This window comes from Lynx rufus, unplaced genomic scaffold, assembly GCF_022079265.1.
Source record: "Lynx rufus isolate CCGP_SWC_20201006 ecotype Redwood Valley unplaced genomic scaffold, mLynRuf1.p SCAF_2, whole genome shotgun sequence".
NCBI lineage: Eukaryota > Metazoa > Chordata > Mammalia > Carnivora > Felidae > Lynx > Lynx rufus.
Window position 1 is genome coordinate 190,751,368 of NW_025814834.1, and position 17,635 is coordinate 190,769,002.

A 17,635-nucleotide genomic window follows, 5' to 3' on the forward strand; every position below is an offset into this window, starting at 1 on the left:
AAGTCAAGCTGCACAAAATGGGGAAATCAAAACCAATGGCACAACCTCATAACCTTTATTTAGATAACGCATCCTTATGACAGTTCTTACACTGTTCTGTCCATTTTTTCCTCTCAGGCTGCATCTCTCCGGGCTGGAATACATTCCTGTCCTCCTGTGCATCCTACATTGCACTGCCCCATTGCCTCCCTCAGCAGCTACATCAGAACTGATTTCAACACCCAAATAAGCCTTCCTCTCCTTTACTGAATTTATGGTCTAACCATAAGCAAAACCACAAAGACTAGAAGAATCAAGTTCCTGGTACAGCACGGCTCCTTTTGTGTGACAGGCTAGGTACTGTTCCTAACCACGGCCAGGTCCCAAGCAAAGCTAAGCCTGTCACCAAGTCACTCACCCACCTGGGGACCTGAGTGGGCAACAGACTGTAACTGGGCAAGGGTCCAGGGTGCCCAGAGGGCCAGATCTAGGGTGGTGGGTGCTAAGACGGTGCCCGCCAGAGGCTCAGGAGTCAGAACTACAGGGCATGCTGCCTATGAAACAGCCACCATGCCCTCAGGGTAACTCTCAGAAAACATGTGCAGTGAACCCAGCCTAACAGTCAGCTGGCCATAGGAGAGCCGCTCATCCTTTGTGGAGCCAGGCCGCTTTTACACGCCTCAGGATGCTTGCTTTGTTTTTCTTACAACTTGTAAGGTCTTTCTGAAAACCTCACGTCTGTCAGCTGGGCTACAGAGACTAGCTTCTTCCATAGCCCCAGTCCTCGGGCTGTGTGGTTCCGTCCCCCACCGACTGCACTTGGCCTTGGGACATTAGCAAGCTAGTTAAGTGCCTACACACTGGGCCGGTCATTTTGGAAGCTGGTAGGTCGCCAGGCTGTGAATGAGGAGCCTTGCCACGTGGAGAGAACCAACTGGATATCCCTGCTGGGCAGAGCTGGATGGGGGGCAGGATCTCAGATACAGGGCGCAGAAAACCAGCCAGCTGAGTCCACTCAACGCACAGCATACGGAGACACGATAAAACGTTGGAAGCCACTGAGTTTTCGGGTGGCCTGGACAGTTAGCCAGGCACAGGGCCAATATTACGGAGTATTTCCTATTTGCCAGACACTATGCTGGGACTATTCACACACACTATTCCATTTAATCCTTACAACCATGAGAAATAGGTACCATTATCACCCCATTTTATAGAAAGAACAGAAGCCAAAAGGGCTAAGTAATTTATCTAAAATCACCCACAACAAGTGACTCAGAATTTGAGCTCAGGTCTGACCAGCTCCAGGGCCCAAGTTCATGATAACCGCACAGCCTCACACAGGCCAGAGCTGTCGGCTTCTTGCTCGGCAGACGCCCAGGGATGGTGGCCACGGGGGTGGACATGCAGGAGTCTCCAGAGCAGGAAATGCAGGGGCAGAGAGCCCAGGCTGCTTGCTCAGCTGTGACCCCTCCTTCCTGTGGTCGGGCTGGCAGAGCCACGCACGCCCTCAATGCACACAGGGTTCCCCTTTGCTGTTTCCCGCCAGGTACGGAGAGACCAGGCCTGCCCTCCTCTACCATCACGCAGGAGGCAGCAGGCTTCACGCGCTTCAGGAAAACACTTTGGCAAGAATGTAACAAGTTTAACGAACACTCACCTTGCCATCCCAGCACATTTCTGGAAAATTCAACCACTGCCAGCTGCATTCCTAGGCACACACCTTGCAGGTGGAGGGGAAAAACAAATGAAGCTCCATTAAAAAGGCAGCTCCTACGTTTCCCACCAGCCTGTCCTGGACTTTGTGTCCTGTCTGCTCGCAAAAGGACAATCACAAACTCTCATGTTTTCCTGCTGTAAACATGCACCCCCTGCTGTGTCATCTGTATCAGCTTTCGAACACTGGATATAAGTGCATATGAAGATGCCAAGTTTTAGAAGCTATTTGGTTCTAGAAATAAGCAACACTCTACTCATATTTAAAACTTCAAGTTTTCTTATCCTCTCATTAGGTTCCCATTTACAAGGGATCAAGTTGAAAATTACTACAATTTGCAGCATCAGGAAGCATCCAAAACCACTTGGCCCAAATTCCAAGTGAGGATACAAAACCTAGCTTCACATGTCCTGCCCAACAGCCGGGCTCAGCGAACAGCCAAAATTTCCTGATTGCCATTTCATTCTCTCCAAATTCCACGACACGGACACGTGGACGAACGTACAAGTTCTTAAAACTTTTCACGCTTAAGGGAGTCTGAATTTCTCCCAAACAGAACCAAACTGGCTTCTACTTGAGCTGACATCTAGAATGAGGGCGCCTAAGCTTGCTTCCAGTGACCTCCCTGTTTTATTTACAGGCTCCCATGTGGCATCTTCTCCTGACCTCTCCTACTCCTTACCCAAAAAAGGCTTCTTCTGTTTCCGAGCCCAGGCGATAGCTTGGATCTTTCCTTCCGTCCCCCGAACACCAAATCCCCCGGGAACCAGCACTCCACTGTACAAGAGAGCACACCACAAGGCAATGGACCCTGCCCACCAGCCCAACTTGCAGTAAGCACCCAAGGAGCCATTCCCAAGACACGGATGCCACGAAGTCACTCCGTGCGTTTTGCCACTGGGGCTATATCGTGATTGCAAGACTGCCAGTGAGCTGTATATAAACACCAAATGCTATGAACTTGGAAGATGCACATGAAGGGGCGCCCGGGTGGCTCAGTCAGTTAAGCGTCCCACTTGGGCTCAGGTCACGATCTCATGGTTCATGAGTTCAAGCCCTGCGTCGGGGTCTGTGCTGACAGCTCAGAGCCTGGAGCCCATTTTGGATTCTGTGTCTCCCTCTCTCTCTGTCCCTCCCCGACGTGCACTCTCTCTCTCTCAAAAGCAAATAAACATTAAAAAAAAAAAAAAAGATGCACACGAAATGTTTCTGAGTAATGCTACAAAACGCTTACAGGGAAAAGGTGGCACACACGGATTCTTTCCTAATATTTAGTATAAGTTATATTGCTATAAATGCAACTTTTTACTTCTTGGCGTAAAGTGCTCCCCTGAACGGGAAAGGAGCCTTCCTCATCCTCTTAGATGGCCTGTTGAGCTTGGGGTCTCGTTCATAGCTATAGGGACCCATAACATCCAATTGTTCCAGTGATCTAGAATTTTGTGATTTTCTACTATAAATAATGGCTGCCAAAAACAAACCATGAGACTCCACTGAAGGGTCCTCATCAAATGTTCCAGATGAAAATCTTTAAAAAATTTTTTTTAATCTTTATTTTCAAGAGAGAGAGACAGAGCGTGAGCAGGGGAGGGGCAGAGAGGGAGACCCAGAATCCGAAGCAGGCTCCAGGCTCCGAGCCGTCAGCACAGAGCCCGATGCGGGGCTCGAACTCACGAACCACCAGATCATGACCCGAGCTGAAGTCGGACGCTCAACCGACTGAGCCACCCAGGCGCCCCCCTCCCCGCCCTGGTGAAAACCTTTAAGCCTCATGAGTAGATGCATACGACAAATGTCATGTTTTCTTCAGGTTCAACTGTGCTGATAAGCTGTATTTCTGTAAGGCTTAAATCATCCAGCCTGCGGCCCTTTCGGTAATCAAAAGCCATTCAAAAAGTAGATTACCTACTACTGGTGCACAAGAGCCCGGCACTCCGCTCCCCGAGCCCACCCCCGAGCCCCCGGAAGCCGGGCACAGGGCACTACTCACTGGGCGCTACAGAGCTTCTGCCAGGCTTCGTGGTAGCGTACGGGCTCCTCCTGCAGGGTACTGGGCTCCAAGTCCGTGGAATCTATGTACTGGGGACATAGGAGACAAGAAGTAGGCCATGACTCCAGAGCTGCTTTCTTCCCCGCATTCCCAAATTATCAGTGTCCTATCTCCCTTAAAAATCGGGTTTTAAAATTAGAACCTTCATATATTTAAACTCGGTGATAATCTCCAGACTTGAAAATCTTTCTTATATTGTAAAATACAAACGTTTCCTTCAAAACTCATTTGCCTCCCCAAGGCCCTATACTCAGCACACTGGAGCGGCTCTGCCGTGTTCTCTCCATCCGGGATACATCTCCCCAAGCCCACCTTCAACCCAGGCTGGTTTTTTTTTTGTTTTTTTTTTTAATGTTTTTATTTATTTTTGAGAGAGAGAGAGAGAGAGAGAGAGTGAGCAGGGGAGGAGCAGAGAGAGGGAGACACAGAATCCGAAGCAGGCTCCAGGCTCTGAGCGGTCAGCACAGAGCCCGACACGGGGCTCAAACTCATGAACTGTGAGATCATGACCTGACCGGAAGTCGGATGCTCAACTGACCGAGCCACCCAGGCGCCCCCAGGCTGCTTTTCATTTTGTTCACCTTTACTGAAGTATAACTGACACACAATAAGATCCAGGCATTTTAAGGTGCACACTCTGATCAGTTTTGTCAAACACACACACGAAGGTGTGACCACCGCCACAATCAATGGCGAAGAAAACTAGTGCCATCCCCGGAAGTTCCCTCTGCTCCCCTGCAAGCAGTCTCCTCTCCACTTCCTGCCCCAGAGGCCCCTGGCTCTGCTTTCTGTCACCACAGAGGCCTCTTCTAGAACCTCACAGAAATGAAAACATACAACATACAGCCTCCCGTGTCTGGCTTTTTTGGCTCAGTATGTTTTTGAGATTCATCCCTGGGCAGTTTCCCACTGTAGAAATATACCTCAGTGTGTATATTGCCTCACTCTGGATAGTTAGGGTTGCTTCCAGACTTAGGCTATTAAAATAATAGTCCTTTTGTATAAAATTGTGTGTGTGTGTGTGTGTGTGTGTGTACTTTTGTTTTCACTTCTCTTGAGTAAATACCTGGGAGTAGAACTGCAGGGTCATAAAGTGTACGTCTACCTTTATATGAAACTACCAGACTGTTCTAAAGCAGTTGTGACATTTCACATTCCCACCAGCAAGGCATGAGAGTTCCACATCCTCACCAACACCCGTAGCCCCTCTGGCGGGTGTGTGTTAGTATCTCACAGAGATTTCATTGGCATTTATTTGCATCTGCACTGAAGGTGTTGACCTTGACCGTCTCTTCACATGCATCAGGTGCATCTCTTGTCGGCATGTCCATTCAAATCTTTTGCCCACTTATTATGTCATTCACCTTTTTCCCTGCCTAATACCCTGCAGTGACTTCCCTAAACCTCAGGGTAAGACCCAGCTATGGCTCAGTTGGCGGGATTCATGACCTCACAGGCCTGTCTCCAGATATCTTCTGAGTCACACTTGTCTATCCACGGACTTCCCAACTATTGCCCATCTCCAAGCCCTTGGGTATTCTCGACCTTCTGTCCGGACGCCCTTCCCTTCTGCCTTACCCATCTTCCCAAAGTCTCCCAGAGTCCCTCCTTGAGGAAGTCTGCCCTCCTCACACGTCTACCCAGACAGATTCACCCCTTCTTCTGTGTCACATCTCAGAGACCTCACTGACTCATTCACCTCTCAGCCCCGCATCTAACGACAGGCACAGACTACGTCCGAGTGGATACAGCAGATGAATGAGCCAAAGCAGCAGCAAGAGGAAGTCAGGGAAGTGGAATAAGATTCCATAATTCTTAAAACCTATACAGTAAGACACTCCACAGCAACCTGTTCGCAAGCACAAAGCAAACTAAATTATGACACTGAGAAACACCTGGAGAAGTAGAAGGCCAACCCCAGAGCCAGTGGGGAGGACAGCCGGAATTGGAGTCCCGAACCTTAATACTCCATTGCCCCAAGAAGATGAGCAGGGGCCGTGCCCCATCGGCTCAGCTCCCGCCCATCAAGTCATAGGGCAAAACACAAGACGTGCTCTTCCCTGGAGGCTGCCCACATTCCAGGCACTGACCAGGCAACTGGACATACATTTCAGAGAAACCTCCCAGCTCCAGCAGGTGGGTGTTAGCATTTCCACTGCAAAGGTAAGTGAAGAGCAATTATGCAGGGTGCCTCTGGCTCACTGGGGCCCCCCCATGCCCATGGGTCAATTTTACTTGGTCACCCGATAATTCAAATTCAACTACTCACTTTCTCAACTACTACTCTGACCATCTCTCCCCTTCAACATCTCCTGAAAATGTTCTACTGTTCTCTCCAAGCCAGGAGCCAACCACGAATCCTTTCTCTTCCTAAAAAGAAATTCTGAGTTCCAAAAATATAAAGTAGATATCATGCAGCATCTATGAGAACGCAGAAGGCCTCCCCGTTCATGCCTCAGCTGAATATGCGCCACCCATCCTTACCTTGATTTCCAACTTGTGGTTGATGGCCAGGGCAGAATGCTCCAGAGCTTTAATGACAGAGGCATACGAGTCTGAGAACTTGGTGTATTTGCCCACGAGGGCAATAGAGCAGGTCTCCAGCAAGCGATCGTATCTATGAAAGGCCAAGAAACACCAAATTATTTAGAATGTATATGCCATCATGAGATCAAAACTGCTTTCTAAAAAGGAGAAAAACATCTCTGGGAAGAATATAATGAGAGCAGATATTATCTGAGTTTCATTTCCAGGACAGTAGAGAGGGAGCTACTTTCAAATCCATGTGGCAGGCTTTGTAAAGAAAGTAGGATTTTAGGGGCACCTGGGTGGCTCAGATAGTTAAGTGTCCAACTCTTGGTTTCAGCCCAGGTCATGATCCTGTGGTTTGTGAGATTGAGCCCCGTACTGAGCTCCGTGCTGACAGTTAGGAGTCTGCTTGGGATTCTCTCTATAGATACATAGATAGATTAGGCAGGTAGGTAGGTAGGCAGGTAGGAAGGAAGGAAGGAAGGAAGGGCGAGAGAAAGAAAGGATAGACACTTAAAAAACAAAACCAGGAAACATTAAAATCCCAAGGAGCAAGAAAAACTAACAGACATGAACAGACCATTCATTAAGAGTTAATGTGATGAAGGAAAGAGTCAAAAATATTCACACAGCAGTCTATACTCATTAAAAATTTTCATCAAAGGGCGCCAGGGTGGCTCAGTCGGTTGAGCGTCCGACTTTGGCCAGGTCATGATCTCGCGGTCCGTGAGTTCGAGCCCCGTGTCGGGCTCTGTGCTGACAGCTCGGAGCCTGGAGCCTGCTCCAGATTCTGTGTCTCCCTCCCCCCCCCTCCGCTTCTCTATACCCCTCCTCCGCTCATGCTCTGTTCTCTGTCTCAAAAATAAATAAACATTTAAAAGAATTTTTTTTCATCATAAAGTAATTAGTAACAGATCAAAAAAGCTTATGGGGTGCCTGGGTGGCTCAGATGGTTAAGTGTTTGATTCTTGCTTTCAGTGCAGGTCATGATCTCCTGGTTCGTGGGATCAAGCCCCATGCCAGGCTCTGTGCTCAGCATGGCCTGCCTGGGATTCTCTCTCTCCCTCTCTCTCAAAAGAAACATTTTTTTTAACGAGTTGGTAATACTGTATGAAAAAATATCATAGAACTGTGCACCATCTTTGTAGCGACATACGGATATACACGTAGACAGATGAAGACTGAAAGGGAAAGTGTCAAAAGGAAAGTAAGCATCACAGAGCAACATGACGAGCGCTTATTAACACCGTCGGGCTGTTTCGCAGCTGCGACAGGGCACACACCCGGGGCTCTGAGGCACCGCGTGAAGACCTCTCATGTGGCATCAAAGCATCGCTGGGCTTAAAAAGGAACAGGGACAGTTCTCAGAGGGACACAATCTGGCAGCAGTAGCCACACACCAGGCTAGGCACCCTGCTCCTCCTTTCCTGGTGCGCGGTGAGCAGCCCAGTCCCACACGCAGCTCAGGTGCCGGGAGGCGCCCCAGGAGTGCTGCGGGCTTGGCCCGCCATCCGTGTGGGCCTCGGGTGTGACGGCTCGCCCAGGTGTGGTCAGTCGGCACTGATTCTCTAGTCGAGGGGACCTAAGGTGATAGGTGTGTGACCTGAACTCAGCTCTACCAGGGCCTCCTCATCCCTGAACCTGTCTCGACACCTCTCACCACGAAGACCTTCTCTAATATGAGCTGACAGCACAAGCGAATTCCCTGAGACCTCACGAAAAGGAGAACAAAAGCTCCAACTCCCAGCTCCTTATCACGACGCAAACCTGTCTGCCATCTCTTTCCACTTCATCAGCATTTTTCGTGGCTGCCTCTCGATCGGAAGGTCAAGTCTCCGGAGAAAATAATCTACGACCCCCTGCTCCTCTAATAACAAGGGGACTCGGTAGATGGATGAGACATCGTGGACACAGATCACCTGCGGAGAAAGGAGCAAAGGTTATTAATAAAAACAAGCAAAAGCTAACTGGGCTGGCACCCTCCTACTGGCTATGTCACCGTCAGAAAATAACTTCCAAATCTGAAAATGGCAAAAAGGGCTATTTTCTAGGAAAAGTAGAAATTACCCAAACCAACTCACGAACAGAATAAAAAATTAGCAGCTAATCTCTTAAGAACATGGACGCAAAAATCCTTTAAAAAAAAAAAAAATCACAGGGCACCTGGGTGGCTCAGCTGGTTAAGCATCTGACTTCGGCTCAGGTCATGATCTTGTGGTTTGTGAATTCAAGCCCCACGTCAGGCTCTGTGTTAACAGCTCAGAGCCTGGAGCCTGCTTCAAATTGTGTCTCCCTCTCTCTCTGTTCTTCCCCCGCTCATGCACTGTCTCTGTCTTTCAATGATAAATAAACATTAAAAAAATTTTTTTTTAAATTACAAACCAAACATAAACGTAGTTTTAAAAAAACTCATGTTCAAGCAGGATTTGTCCCAAGAACAATGGCTGTCAAACTTGGCGGTACACTGAAATCACTTGGGAGACCTTTTAAAAATCCACGAGCCCATACTGCACCACACATCACTTAAACTAGAATCTCTGGGGCTGGGAAGCAGGCATAGCACTTTTCCGGGCTGAGTCTGAGAACAGCTGCATTAGGATATTTAACAGTGGGATTTACTACACGAACAGATTAAAGAAGGAAAACAAAATTTGCCTTAGTGGATGCAGAGCTAATAAAAATTCAAAACCAATCCATGATTAAAATTCTTGGTGTATGAGTAAAAGGGAAAATGTGAAAAATGTTTAAAAAAAACCACAGCAAACATCATTTTGTTCAATATTTAATATTAACGCTTAATATTTAAAGTCTGAAAGAAGGCAAAAGTGGTCACTATGACTACTTCTATTCAATAATGTACTAGAAATATTAGCCATTACAATTACGTAAGAAAAAAAGCAGGGGCACCTGGGTGGCTCAGTCGGCTAAGTATCCAACTCGGGCTCAGGTCATGATCTCATGGTTCATGACTTCAGGCCCCATGTTGGGCTCTGTGTTGATAGCTCAGAGCCTGGAGCCTACTTTGAATTCTGTCTCTCCCTCTCTCTCTGTTCCTCTCCCGATCCTGCTCCCACTCTCTCTCTCAAAAATAAATAAACATTAAAAAAAAAAAAAATTTTAAAGGGGCACCTGGGTGGCTCAGTAGGTTAAGCGTTCAACTTCGGTCAGGTCATGATCTCATGGTCCATGAGTTCGAGCTCCACGACAGGCTCTGTGCTGACAGCTCAGAGCCTGGAGCTTGCTTCAAATTCTGTGTCCTCTCTCTCTGCCCCTCCCCCACTCACACTCTTATCTCTCTCTCTCCCAAAAATAAACATTTAAAAAAATTTTTTTAAGAAAAAAAAATATATATATATGTGCTGGAAAATAAGAAATTGACAAGAATTTCATACACTATTATTGCTTATCCATAAAAACCATGAGCATTTACCGGTAAACAATCAAAACTAACAGAATTTCAGTAAGGCTGCTAGGCTTGAGATCCATGGACAGAAGTCTGCAAGATTGCTATACATGGGTCATATCTAATCAGGAAATTTAAGTTTAAAAATATTCCATTCATGTAGTTACAAAAATTATGAATACCTATAATTAAATCTAGAAAAAAACTTCACAAAGATAGTTGAATCTTTAAAAAGCACCTTTATGAAGAAATTATAGATTATTATTGAAGGACAGTCCTTCCAACAAATGGACCTAGAACTGGCTATCCACAGGCAAAAAGATGAATTTCAACTTTTACTGGAAAGTTGCTATACATAAAAGTTAACTCACAGTGGATCCTAGGCCTAAACAAAAGACCTAAAATTATAAAAGTTTTGGAATGAAACAGAAGGAAATCTTTGTGGCATTTGTTAAATGGAGCTCTTGGATAGAATACCAAAAGCACAATCTATAAAGAAAAAAACGGATAAACTGGAGTTCATCATCATGTAAAAGCTTTTGTGTTCCAAAAGACACCATTAAAAAAATAAGAGCCTTGGAGGAAAATGTGCAAACCATGTATCTGATAAAAGACTTTTATTCGGAATATGCAGAGAACTCCTAGAAGATAAGCAACTCAATTAAAAAACAGGCAAAAGGTTTGAAATTCAAATTTAAATCTAGAAACACCTGTCACATTTTTAACAGTGAATAATTTTAATAACCTAGTCTACCATGGAACTGAATTACCTTCACTTGCTAGGATAGAAATATCTCAAATAATTGAAGTGCGTGATAAAAAGGTTGCTCATAACAATGAAATTATTCTGATGCGCCACATATAGTCCCCAATTTACAATGGTTCAACTTAACTGTATTTTGCTTTAGGATGGTGTGAAAAAAACACACAGCTGGCAGAAAGGGTACTCTGCATTTTGATCTTTTCCCAGGCTAACAACAGGCTGTATCCTCTCTCATGGTGCCCAGCAGTGGCAGTGAGCCACGGTCCCCAGTCAGCCCCACGATCACCAGTGTGAAAAACCGATATGCTTACAGCCATCCTGTGCCCATACAACCACTCTTGTTTTCTACTCTCAGTACAGTGTTCAGTAAACTACACAAGACATTCAACACTTTATTGTAAAATCGTCTTTGTGTGAGAGGATTCTGCCCACCCACAGGCTAATATAAGTTTTCTGAGCACACTTAAGGTAGGTTAGGTGTACTAATTGCATTTTCGACTTACGATGTTTTCAACTTACAACAGGTTTACCAGGATTTAGCTCTTTGTTAAGTCGAGGAAGATCTGGTCTTTAGTATGAAGCCGAATCCCTGAGACAGAGCTCCCAGATCAGGAAGCACACTAGGAAACTGATCTCAGGCCCAGGCCGTGCTCACACCCTAACGCCTGAGCGCCCCCCGAGATGGGGAGGTCAGAGGCTGTCCTGCTCTGCTCACTTCAATGCCAGGCCAGACTTTCTTACCCTCACTTCCACACTCCTCGCTGTCCTGTAAATGGATGGATGAAATACAACTCTGCCGCTGATTCTCTCCTCTCCAGGCCAGCCAGGCTCCCCTCCTTCAGCCAAACCTCCTGATCCCCAGTAACCCACCAGCAAAGCAAACCACCCACAATCTAGTCACAGATTCCTCGACCTCAATGTCCCTTCTCCCCTCCTTCAGCCAAACCTGACCAGAGCCACAGTCTCAACGTACCACCACCAGGACGTCCCCACCATACCCCAAATTTGAATTTCCTGTTCAGTGGGCACCCTCCATTAGCACAGGTCATGAAAAAGTCTAAAATAGGTTTAGGGGCACCTGGGTGGCTCAGTCGGTTAAGTGTCTGACTCTTGGTTTTGGCTCAGGTCATGATCTCAGTTTCATGAGCTCGAGCCCCACAACAGGCTCTACGCCTGTGCAGAGCCTGCTTGGGATTTTCCCTCTCTCTCTGCCCTTCCCCTACTCACACTGTCTGTGTCTCTCAAAATAAATAAACAAACAAACTGAAAAAAATAAAATAAGATAAAATAAAATAGGTTTGGAGCCTTTACCACCTCAGACACCAGGCACTAGGAGTATAAAGTTGAATGAGGTGGTCCTTGCCTTCAAGAAACTCCAAGTCTATGAGTGGAGGCAAACACAGATGGACACGTGGACACACACACACACACACACACTCACAGAGGGGCAGCAGGACAGGTTCACAACCAGCACCTGTAATACACACAGGTCACCCAAGAAAGACCAACCATGAGGTTTGGAGGTGATGTGGTTTGACAGGTAAAGGCTGCCAGACAATACTGTGTCCTGGCTGGACCCTGAGGGATGAAAATGAACAGGACAAAGCCAGGCCGACGGGGAGGGCGACCCATTCAGCATGGCTGGAGCAGAGTACAAGGAGTTGGGGAGAAGTGGCAGGAGGGGGCAAGGATGTTCAGAAAGCCAAAGAGGTAAGGTACTGGAGAATCACAGAGCCAACAGGCATCAGTTCTAGAGAACGGTCCAATGTCTCAAATTGGGAAAGGACAACAAGCCTCAGGAAAGTGGTGAAGAGACTTCGGGGTAACTAGAAATCCAACACGATTTGCGTGAATATGAAATTCCTACTTACTTGTTCAGGTTCGACGTGGCAGAACATGGATATTTTCTCCTTCACCGATGTGTCCAGAGGATTTGAGCACCTGCACACAACCTAGCAGGAAAGAAAGTAAGCCGTTTGGACAGAAGGAAGGGATCACAAAGTTGGGTTTTTCTCCTGACTGAAATTAAAACAGACACCAGCTTCTTAAGCTGGATGAAAATGTTAACTCCGGCACAATGCACACCAACTATGAAAATATGACCTGTTTTCAAAGCTGAAATTCCTAAATCCCGCTCCGGAGAAACATTAAGGGGGGGGGGGGGGGGAGGAATGGTACAGATGAACACACAGATGATGAACTACAGGAACCAACTGGGGTTTTCCTCAGTTAATGTCTTGGGCAGGGGGGGGAAGGGACAACAAATGACAGACAGAGAGGAGACACAAAGCATGACCTCATGCATGCCCGTGAGGAAATCTTTGTAAAAGACAACCCCACTTCAAAGCACTAACCCTGTTTCTCCACCACCAACGAAAAGCATGCCAAGAAAACAGAGGTCTTATCTGCTGTGAAGCAGAAATTTTCTGGTTTGTTTTTTTTTAAACTGAAGTATAGTTGATACACAATGTTGCAGTGGCTCCAGAAAAACAACCTAATGATTCAACTCTATACCCTATGCTCTGCTCACAAGTACAGCTACCTGTGTCAACACCACAGGACGCCATTACACCACCACTGACCATATTCCCTACGCTGTGCCTTTCATCCCCATGACTTATTCATTCCGTAACTGGAAGCCTGTGTCTCCCATCCTGCCCATCCCCCCACAGCCCCTCCCTCTGGCAACCACCAGTTTGTTCTCCAGTTTGTTCTCTAGATGTACGGGTCTCTTTTTGTTTGTTTTGTTTTTTAATTCCATATAAGTGAAGTCATACGGTATATGGAAGATTTTTTTTTTTTGCATTTAAAAAAATTTTTTTTTAATTTACTTAAATCCAAATTAGTTAACACATAGTGTCGTACTGGTTTCAGGAGAAGAGCCCAGTGATTCATCACTTACTTGTAACACCCTGTGGTTTGCCCAACAAGGGCCCTCCTTAATGCCTATCACCCATTTAGGCCCTCCCGCACCCACCTCCCCTCCAGCAGCCCTCAGTTTGTTCTCTGTATTCAAGAGTCTCTTATGGTCTGCCTCCCTCTCAGTTTTTATCTTATTTTTCCCATGAAAGAGAGATTTTAATTAAGCATACAAGATCAAGCTTGAAACCAGGGAATCATAAAATCTTACCAGATCTGGAGAAAGCCCGAGCCCTCTAAGTTCCCGAACACTATTCTGGGTGGGTTTAGTTTTCTGCTCCCCTGTTGAACTTGGCTATTTTACAAAAGGGAAAAAAAAAAGTTAATTTCTCTATGATAAAAAGTTTAAGTATGACTTTTCTCTGAACTTCCTTTATTGATCATTTATCTAATTTAGTTTTTATTTTTGTCAAAGGTACTCGTGCATAGATTTTAGAGTCAAATGATTCTACAAGGTCTGTTCTGAACAACACGACAGTGAACCCCTCCCCTTCCTCGAACCCCAGGGGCAGCCAATCTTCCACTCTTAAATGATCCTTCTGGTATGTTTCCCGCTACGTCCAGACATGTAGTTTGAGGCATTTTCTATTGATTTCCCTGTTAGAGGAGGAACCCTCTCCCTCTATTACACACACACCTGTCCCGTGCCTGCAGCCCATCTCATGATACCTCTCCAGTGTTAACATGTGTTTGAGTATTTAAATACTGCCCACTTGGGAGTGCCTGGGTGGCTCAGTCAGTTAAGCATCTGACTCTTGATTTCAGCTCAGGTCATGATCTCCCGGTGCATGAGATTGAGCCCCACACTGGGCTCTGCACTGGCAACGTGGAGCCTGCTTGGAATTTTCTCTCTCCCTCTCTCTGCTTCTCCCCTGCTCAAATGCACGCATGTACGCACTCTCTCTCTCAAAATATACAAACATTAAAAAAAAAAAAAAAATTCCCTTTGCTCTAGCTGTAGTGGGGTTTCACCGTATAGTAGAGACAAGTGGGACATTTTTTTTTTTTTTAAGTTTATTTAGTTTGAGAGTAAGTGTGAGTGGGGGAGGGGCAGAGAGAATCCCAAGCAGGCTCCGCACTGTCAGCGCAAAGCCTGACACAGGGCTCGAATCCACAAACCACAAGCTCATGACCTGAGCAGAATTCAGATGCGTGTAACTGATTGAGCCCCCCAGGGGCCCCCAAATGGGACATTTTCAATCCACCACCTTCAACCGCAACTTCCCTGGCTAATTTTCCAAATGTTTTCCATCTGAGCTTTTCCAAAAGTCTGATTACAGTAATTTTAAATTCACAAAGACGGTCTTTATTCCCTGCATCTCACGCACCTAAAATAGACAAGGAATGAAAAGCACCCTCTTCTCTCTCCTTCCCACCTCCACAAAGTAAAATTCGAATGCCTTACCTGAGGGACTAGACTGACGTGAATATTACAAAAGTTCTCTCTTTTGACCTTGAACTGGAACTGACGGAAGGCCTCAATAAAGGGCATGCTTTCTATATCTCCCACCGTTCCACCGAGCTACAAGAACAAAGTTCTGTTAGAGATCAAGCACTAACCCTTCCTTTCATGGGTCAGTTTTCGGACAACTGCACCCCATTATCTCAGCTCAGCGATCAGTAACAGCATAATGTGGACTCTCTGAGCGCAGTTCATGTCACTTAGCAGTAAATGACATTTCTGTATGCTGAACAGCTACTTTTCTGGACAGGCTCTCCATTCCCCAAAGTTATGGATCTGGCAGATCTGGCCAAGAAAAAGGCCAGGTGAAAGATATACTAGAAACTTTATTCATACCAGTCACGAAGCCAAGAAACCTAAATCTTATCTACTTAGCCATAAATAACTGTCGTGTGACAAGGTATCAGTAATAGGCTGATGGAATTTCTGAGTCCTCTATTTTACATCCAACGGCTAGGACCAGCAGAGCAGGAGTAAAGAAACTGAAAGCAACGGGGCTCATTCAGAGATGAGAGGATTCCCACCAGAGGAGAGATGAAGGTCAGCTGACTTTCTCAAGAGAGAGAGGAAAATGTGTCCTGCGGCTCTTACTGGTACAGTCATGATAAGTGAACGAAGAGGCTCGCTCTGAACCTCTGATCGCTTGCACCTACTCGCGTTCAACGGCCTGGCCCCATCCCAGGACTGTCACTGTGCCCTTACCTGTCCCACTGTGGTTAGGGTCAAGGGCCTCACAGAGCACTGTCTTACCAGGTGCTGATGGCTGACTAAGGAGGTGAATGTGTGTGTACACTTGGTTAGAAAAGACTCCTACAAACCTCAATAACACACACTTGAGGTTCTAGGCCGTCTTCATCCACAGGTATTAACGCCTGTCTCATGACCCACTCCTGGATTGCATCTGTGATGTGAGGGACAACTGGAAAAGAGGAAAGAGGCACGTAACATACACTTTCCTATCAACACTGGTGGAGGGAGATACACTTACTATGACAACAAACGGCTGCAATCTTTGCCTGGAGCGGTGAAGGGGTCATAAACATATTTTTGAGACCACTCTTACATGGCATTAAGAAATCTTTGAGCTCCGGGGTGCCTGGGTGGCTCAGTCGGTTGGGCATCCGACTTCAGCTCAGGTCATGATCTCGCGGTTTGTGAGTTCGAGCCCCGCGTCGGGCTCTGTGCTAACAGCTCAGAGCCTGGAGCCTGCTTCGGATTCTGTGTCTCCCTGTCTCTCTGCCCCTCCCCCATTCATGCTCTGTCTCTCTCTGTCTCAGAAATAAATAAACATTAAAAAAAAAAAAAATTAAAGAAATCTTTGAGCTCCCACTGTCTGTGGCCTCCTTTCCAGGTTTCCAAGTCGTGGCTAGAAGCACAAGAGGGTAAGGCCAAGAGTATATCCTGAACCCGCATCAGTGCCCTGGCCCCTCTGCAGAGGGCCCCGGGGCTGCACCACCATTCAACAGACCCTGTGGCCGCCGCACCACTACTGCTGAAGGCTGGCACTTCACACCTGGGTGCCTTCCAGGCCCCGGTTCCATTATGTTCCAGTTTATCAGAGGATACACAATCCACAGATAAGAGAGGGTACAGGACGGCGGGGTGGTCAGGAGCAGAGCATCTGGGGCCAGAATGTCAGATTCGAACCTCAGTTCCACCTCTCATTAGGTATGGATCCTTGGGACGCCGCTTAACTATTCTTAAGCTCGATTTCCCTATCCGCTAAGTGGAGATAACAGCTTCCACTTCATAAAGTTGTGCAAATTTCATGAGCCACCACTGGTAAAATGCTAAGTAGAGCGCCTAGCATGCCAGCGCTCAGCAAAGTCAGCCAGCGCTGAACACTTTTTAAAACCCTAGCTGTCGGGCCAGAAGGCAGGTTCCTAAGGGGCAGGGATTACTGTTTAACCTGCTCTGTATTTAAGCAGCGGTGCCTCAGGCACAAGGATATTCATTATCTACTGCACACACAGCAGCCAAAGGGATCTTTTAAATATGCAGTTTCCCCCCATCCCGTGTTTTAAACTCTCCAATGGCTTCCCACCGCTCTGAGTAAAATCCAAACTCCAGGCCAAGGCCCAAAAGGCCCTACATAACCTAGCTGCAGCCCACCTCACCGCCCCCACTCCCCACACCCATCCCCCTGGTCCCCTGGCCTGACTGTAGCCTCAGGCCTCAGGCCCCTCCTCCGCTTGTCCCCTGGCTGGCCTCTCTCCTCTAGAATGCCCCCTCGTGGAGTCTCCCTAACCACCTGTCCAAACTGGCCGTCCCCACGCATTCTTTCTCCTATTTCCTTCACAGCTCTTATCAGACATCTTGTTTCATCCGTTTGTTTTTGTGTCTCCCACGCGGAAGCCCCCATGGGGGCAGTAGCCTCGCTGCTCTCCTTCATCCATAGCCCCAGCGCCAGACAGGGTATGTCCGCAGTGAGCATTCAAGAAACATGTGACGAATGAATGCACACAAGAATGAATTCGCTAGAGGCCTAGAACAACAAACTGTATGATCGAGATCATCTTAATTCCTAACTGATCCCCTTTCTACGTGTCAGGAACTCAGAGAAATGGTGTCACGCAGCTCTTTTCGCCCTCCACGCAATCAGGAGAGCCAGGTAATTAGTAACTCCATTTGGCAGAAAAGAGAGCCAGATCTCAAAGAGGTTAAGTAATCTGCCTGTGTTCACAAAGCTGGTAAGTGGCAGGGCTAAGATCTAAACATGGGCTAAGCAGGGGCTAAGTGGCTTTCAATTTAGCAAAGTCTAAAGCCAAGGGCAGATTCACTCTCATAACTCAGAGAAAAGCCACTTTTCAGCA

At 46.9% G+C, this 17,635-nt stretch overlaps 1 protein-coding gene across 3 annotated transcripts in view; it reads right to left on the reverse strand.

Annotated features, from left to right (window-relative positions):
- The window catches only part of CTPS1 (CTP synthase 1), a 30,306-nt gene that overhangs the window by 6,334 nt on the left and 6,337 nt on the right, over positions 1–17,635 (reverse strand). For all 3 annotated transcript variants that reach the window (XM_047085044.1, XM_047085046.1, XM_047085047.1), the window contains 9 exons: positions 15,641–15,741; positions 14,766–14,882; positions 13,572–13,655; positions 12,313–12,393; positions 8,043–8,194; positions 6,231–6,363; positions 3,687–3,775; positions 2,379–2,473; positions 1,640–1,702 (listed from right to left, as the gene is read on the reverse strand). In XM_047085044.1, coding sequence (XP_046941000.1) covers positions 1,640–1,702; positions 2,379–2,473; positions 3,687–3,775; positions 6,231–6,363; positions 8,043–8,194; positions 12,313–12,393; positions 13,572–13,655; positions 14,766–14,882; positions 15,641–15,741 — 915 coding nt within the window. The remainder of the gene's footprint in view (positions 1–1,639; positions 1,703–2,378; positions 2,474–3,686; positions 3,776–6,230; positions 6,364–8,042; positions 8,195–12,312; positions 12,394–13,571; positions 13,656–14,765; positions 14,883–15,640; positions 15,742–17,635) is intronic.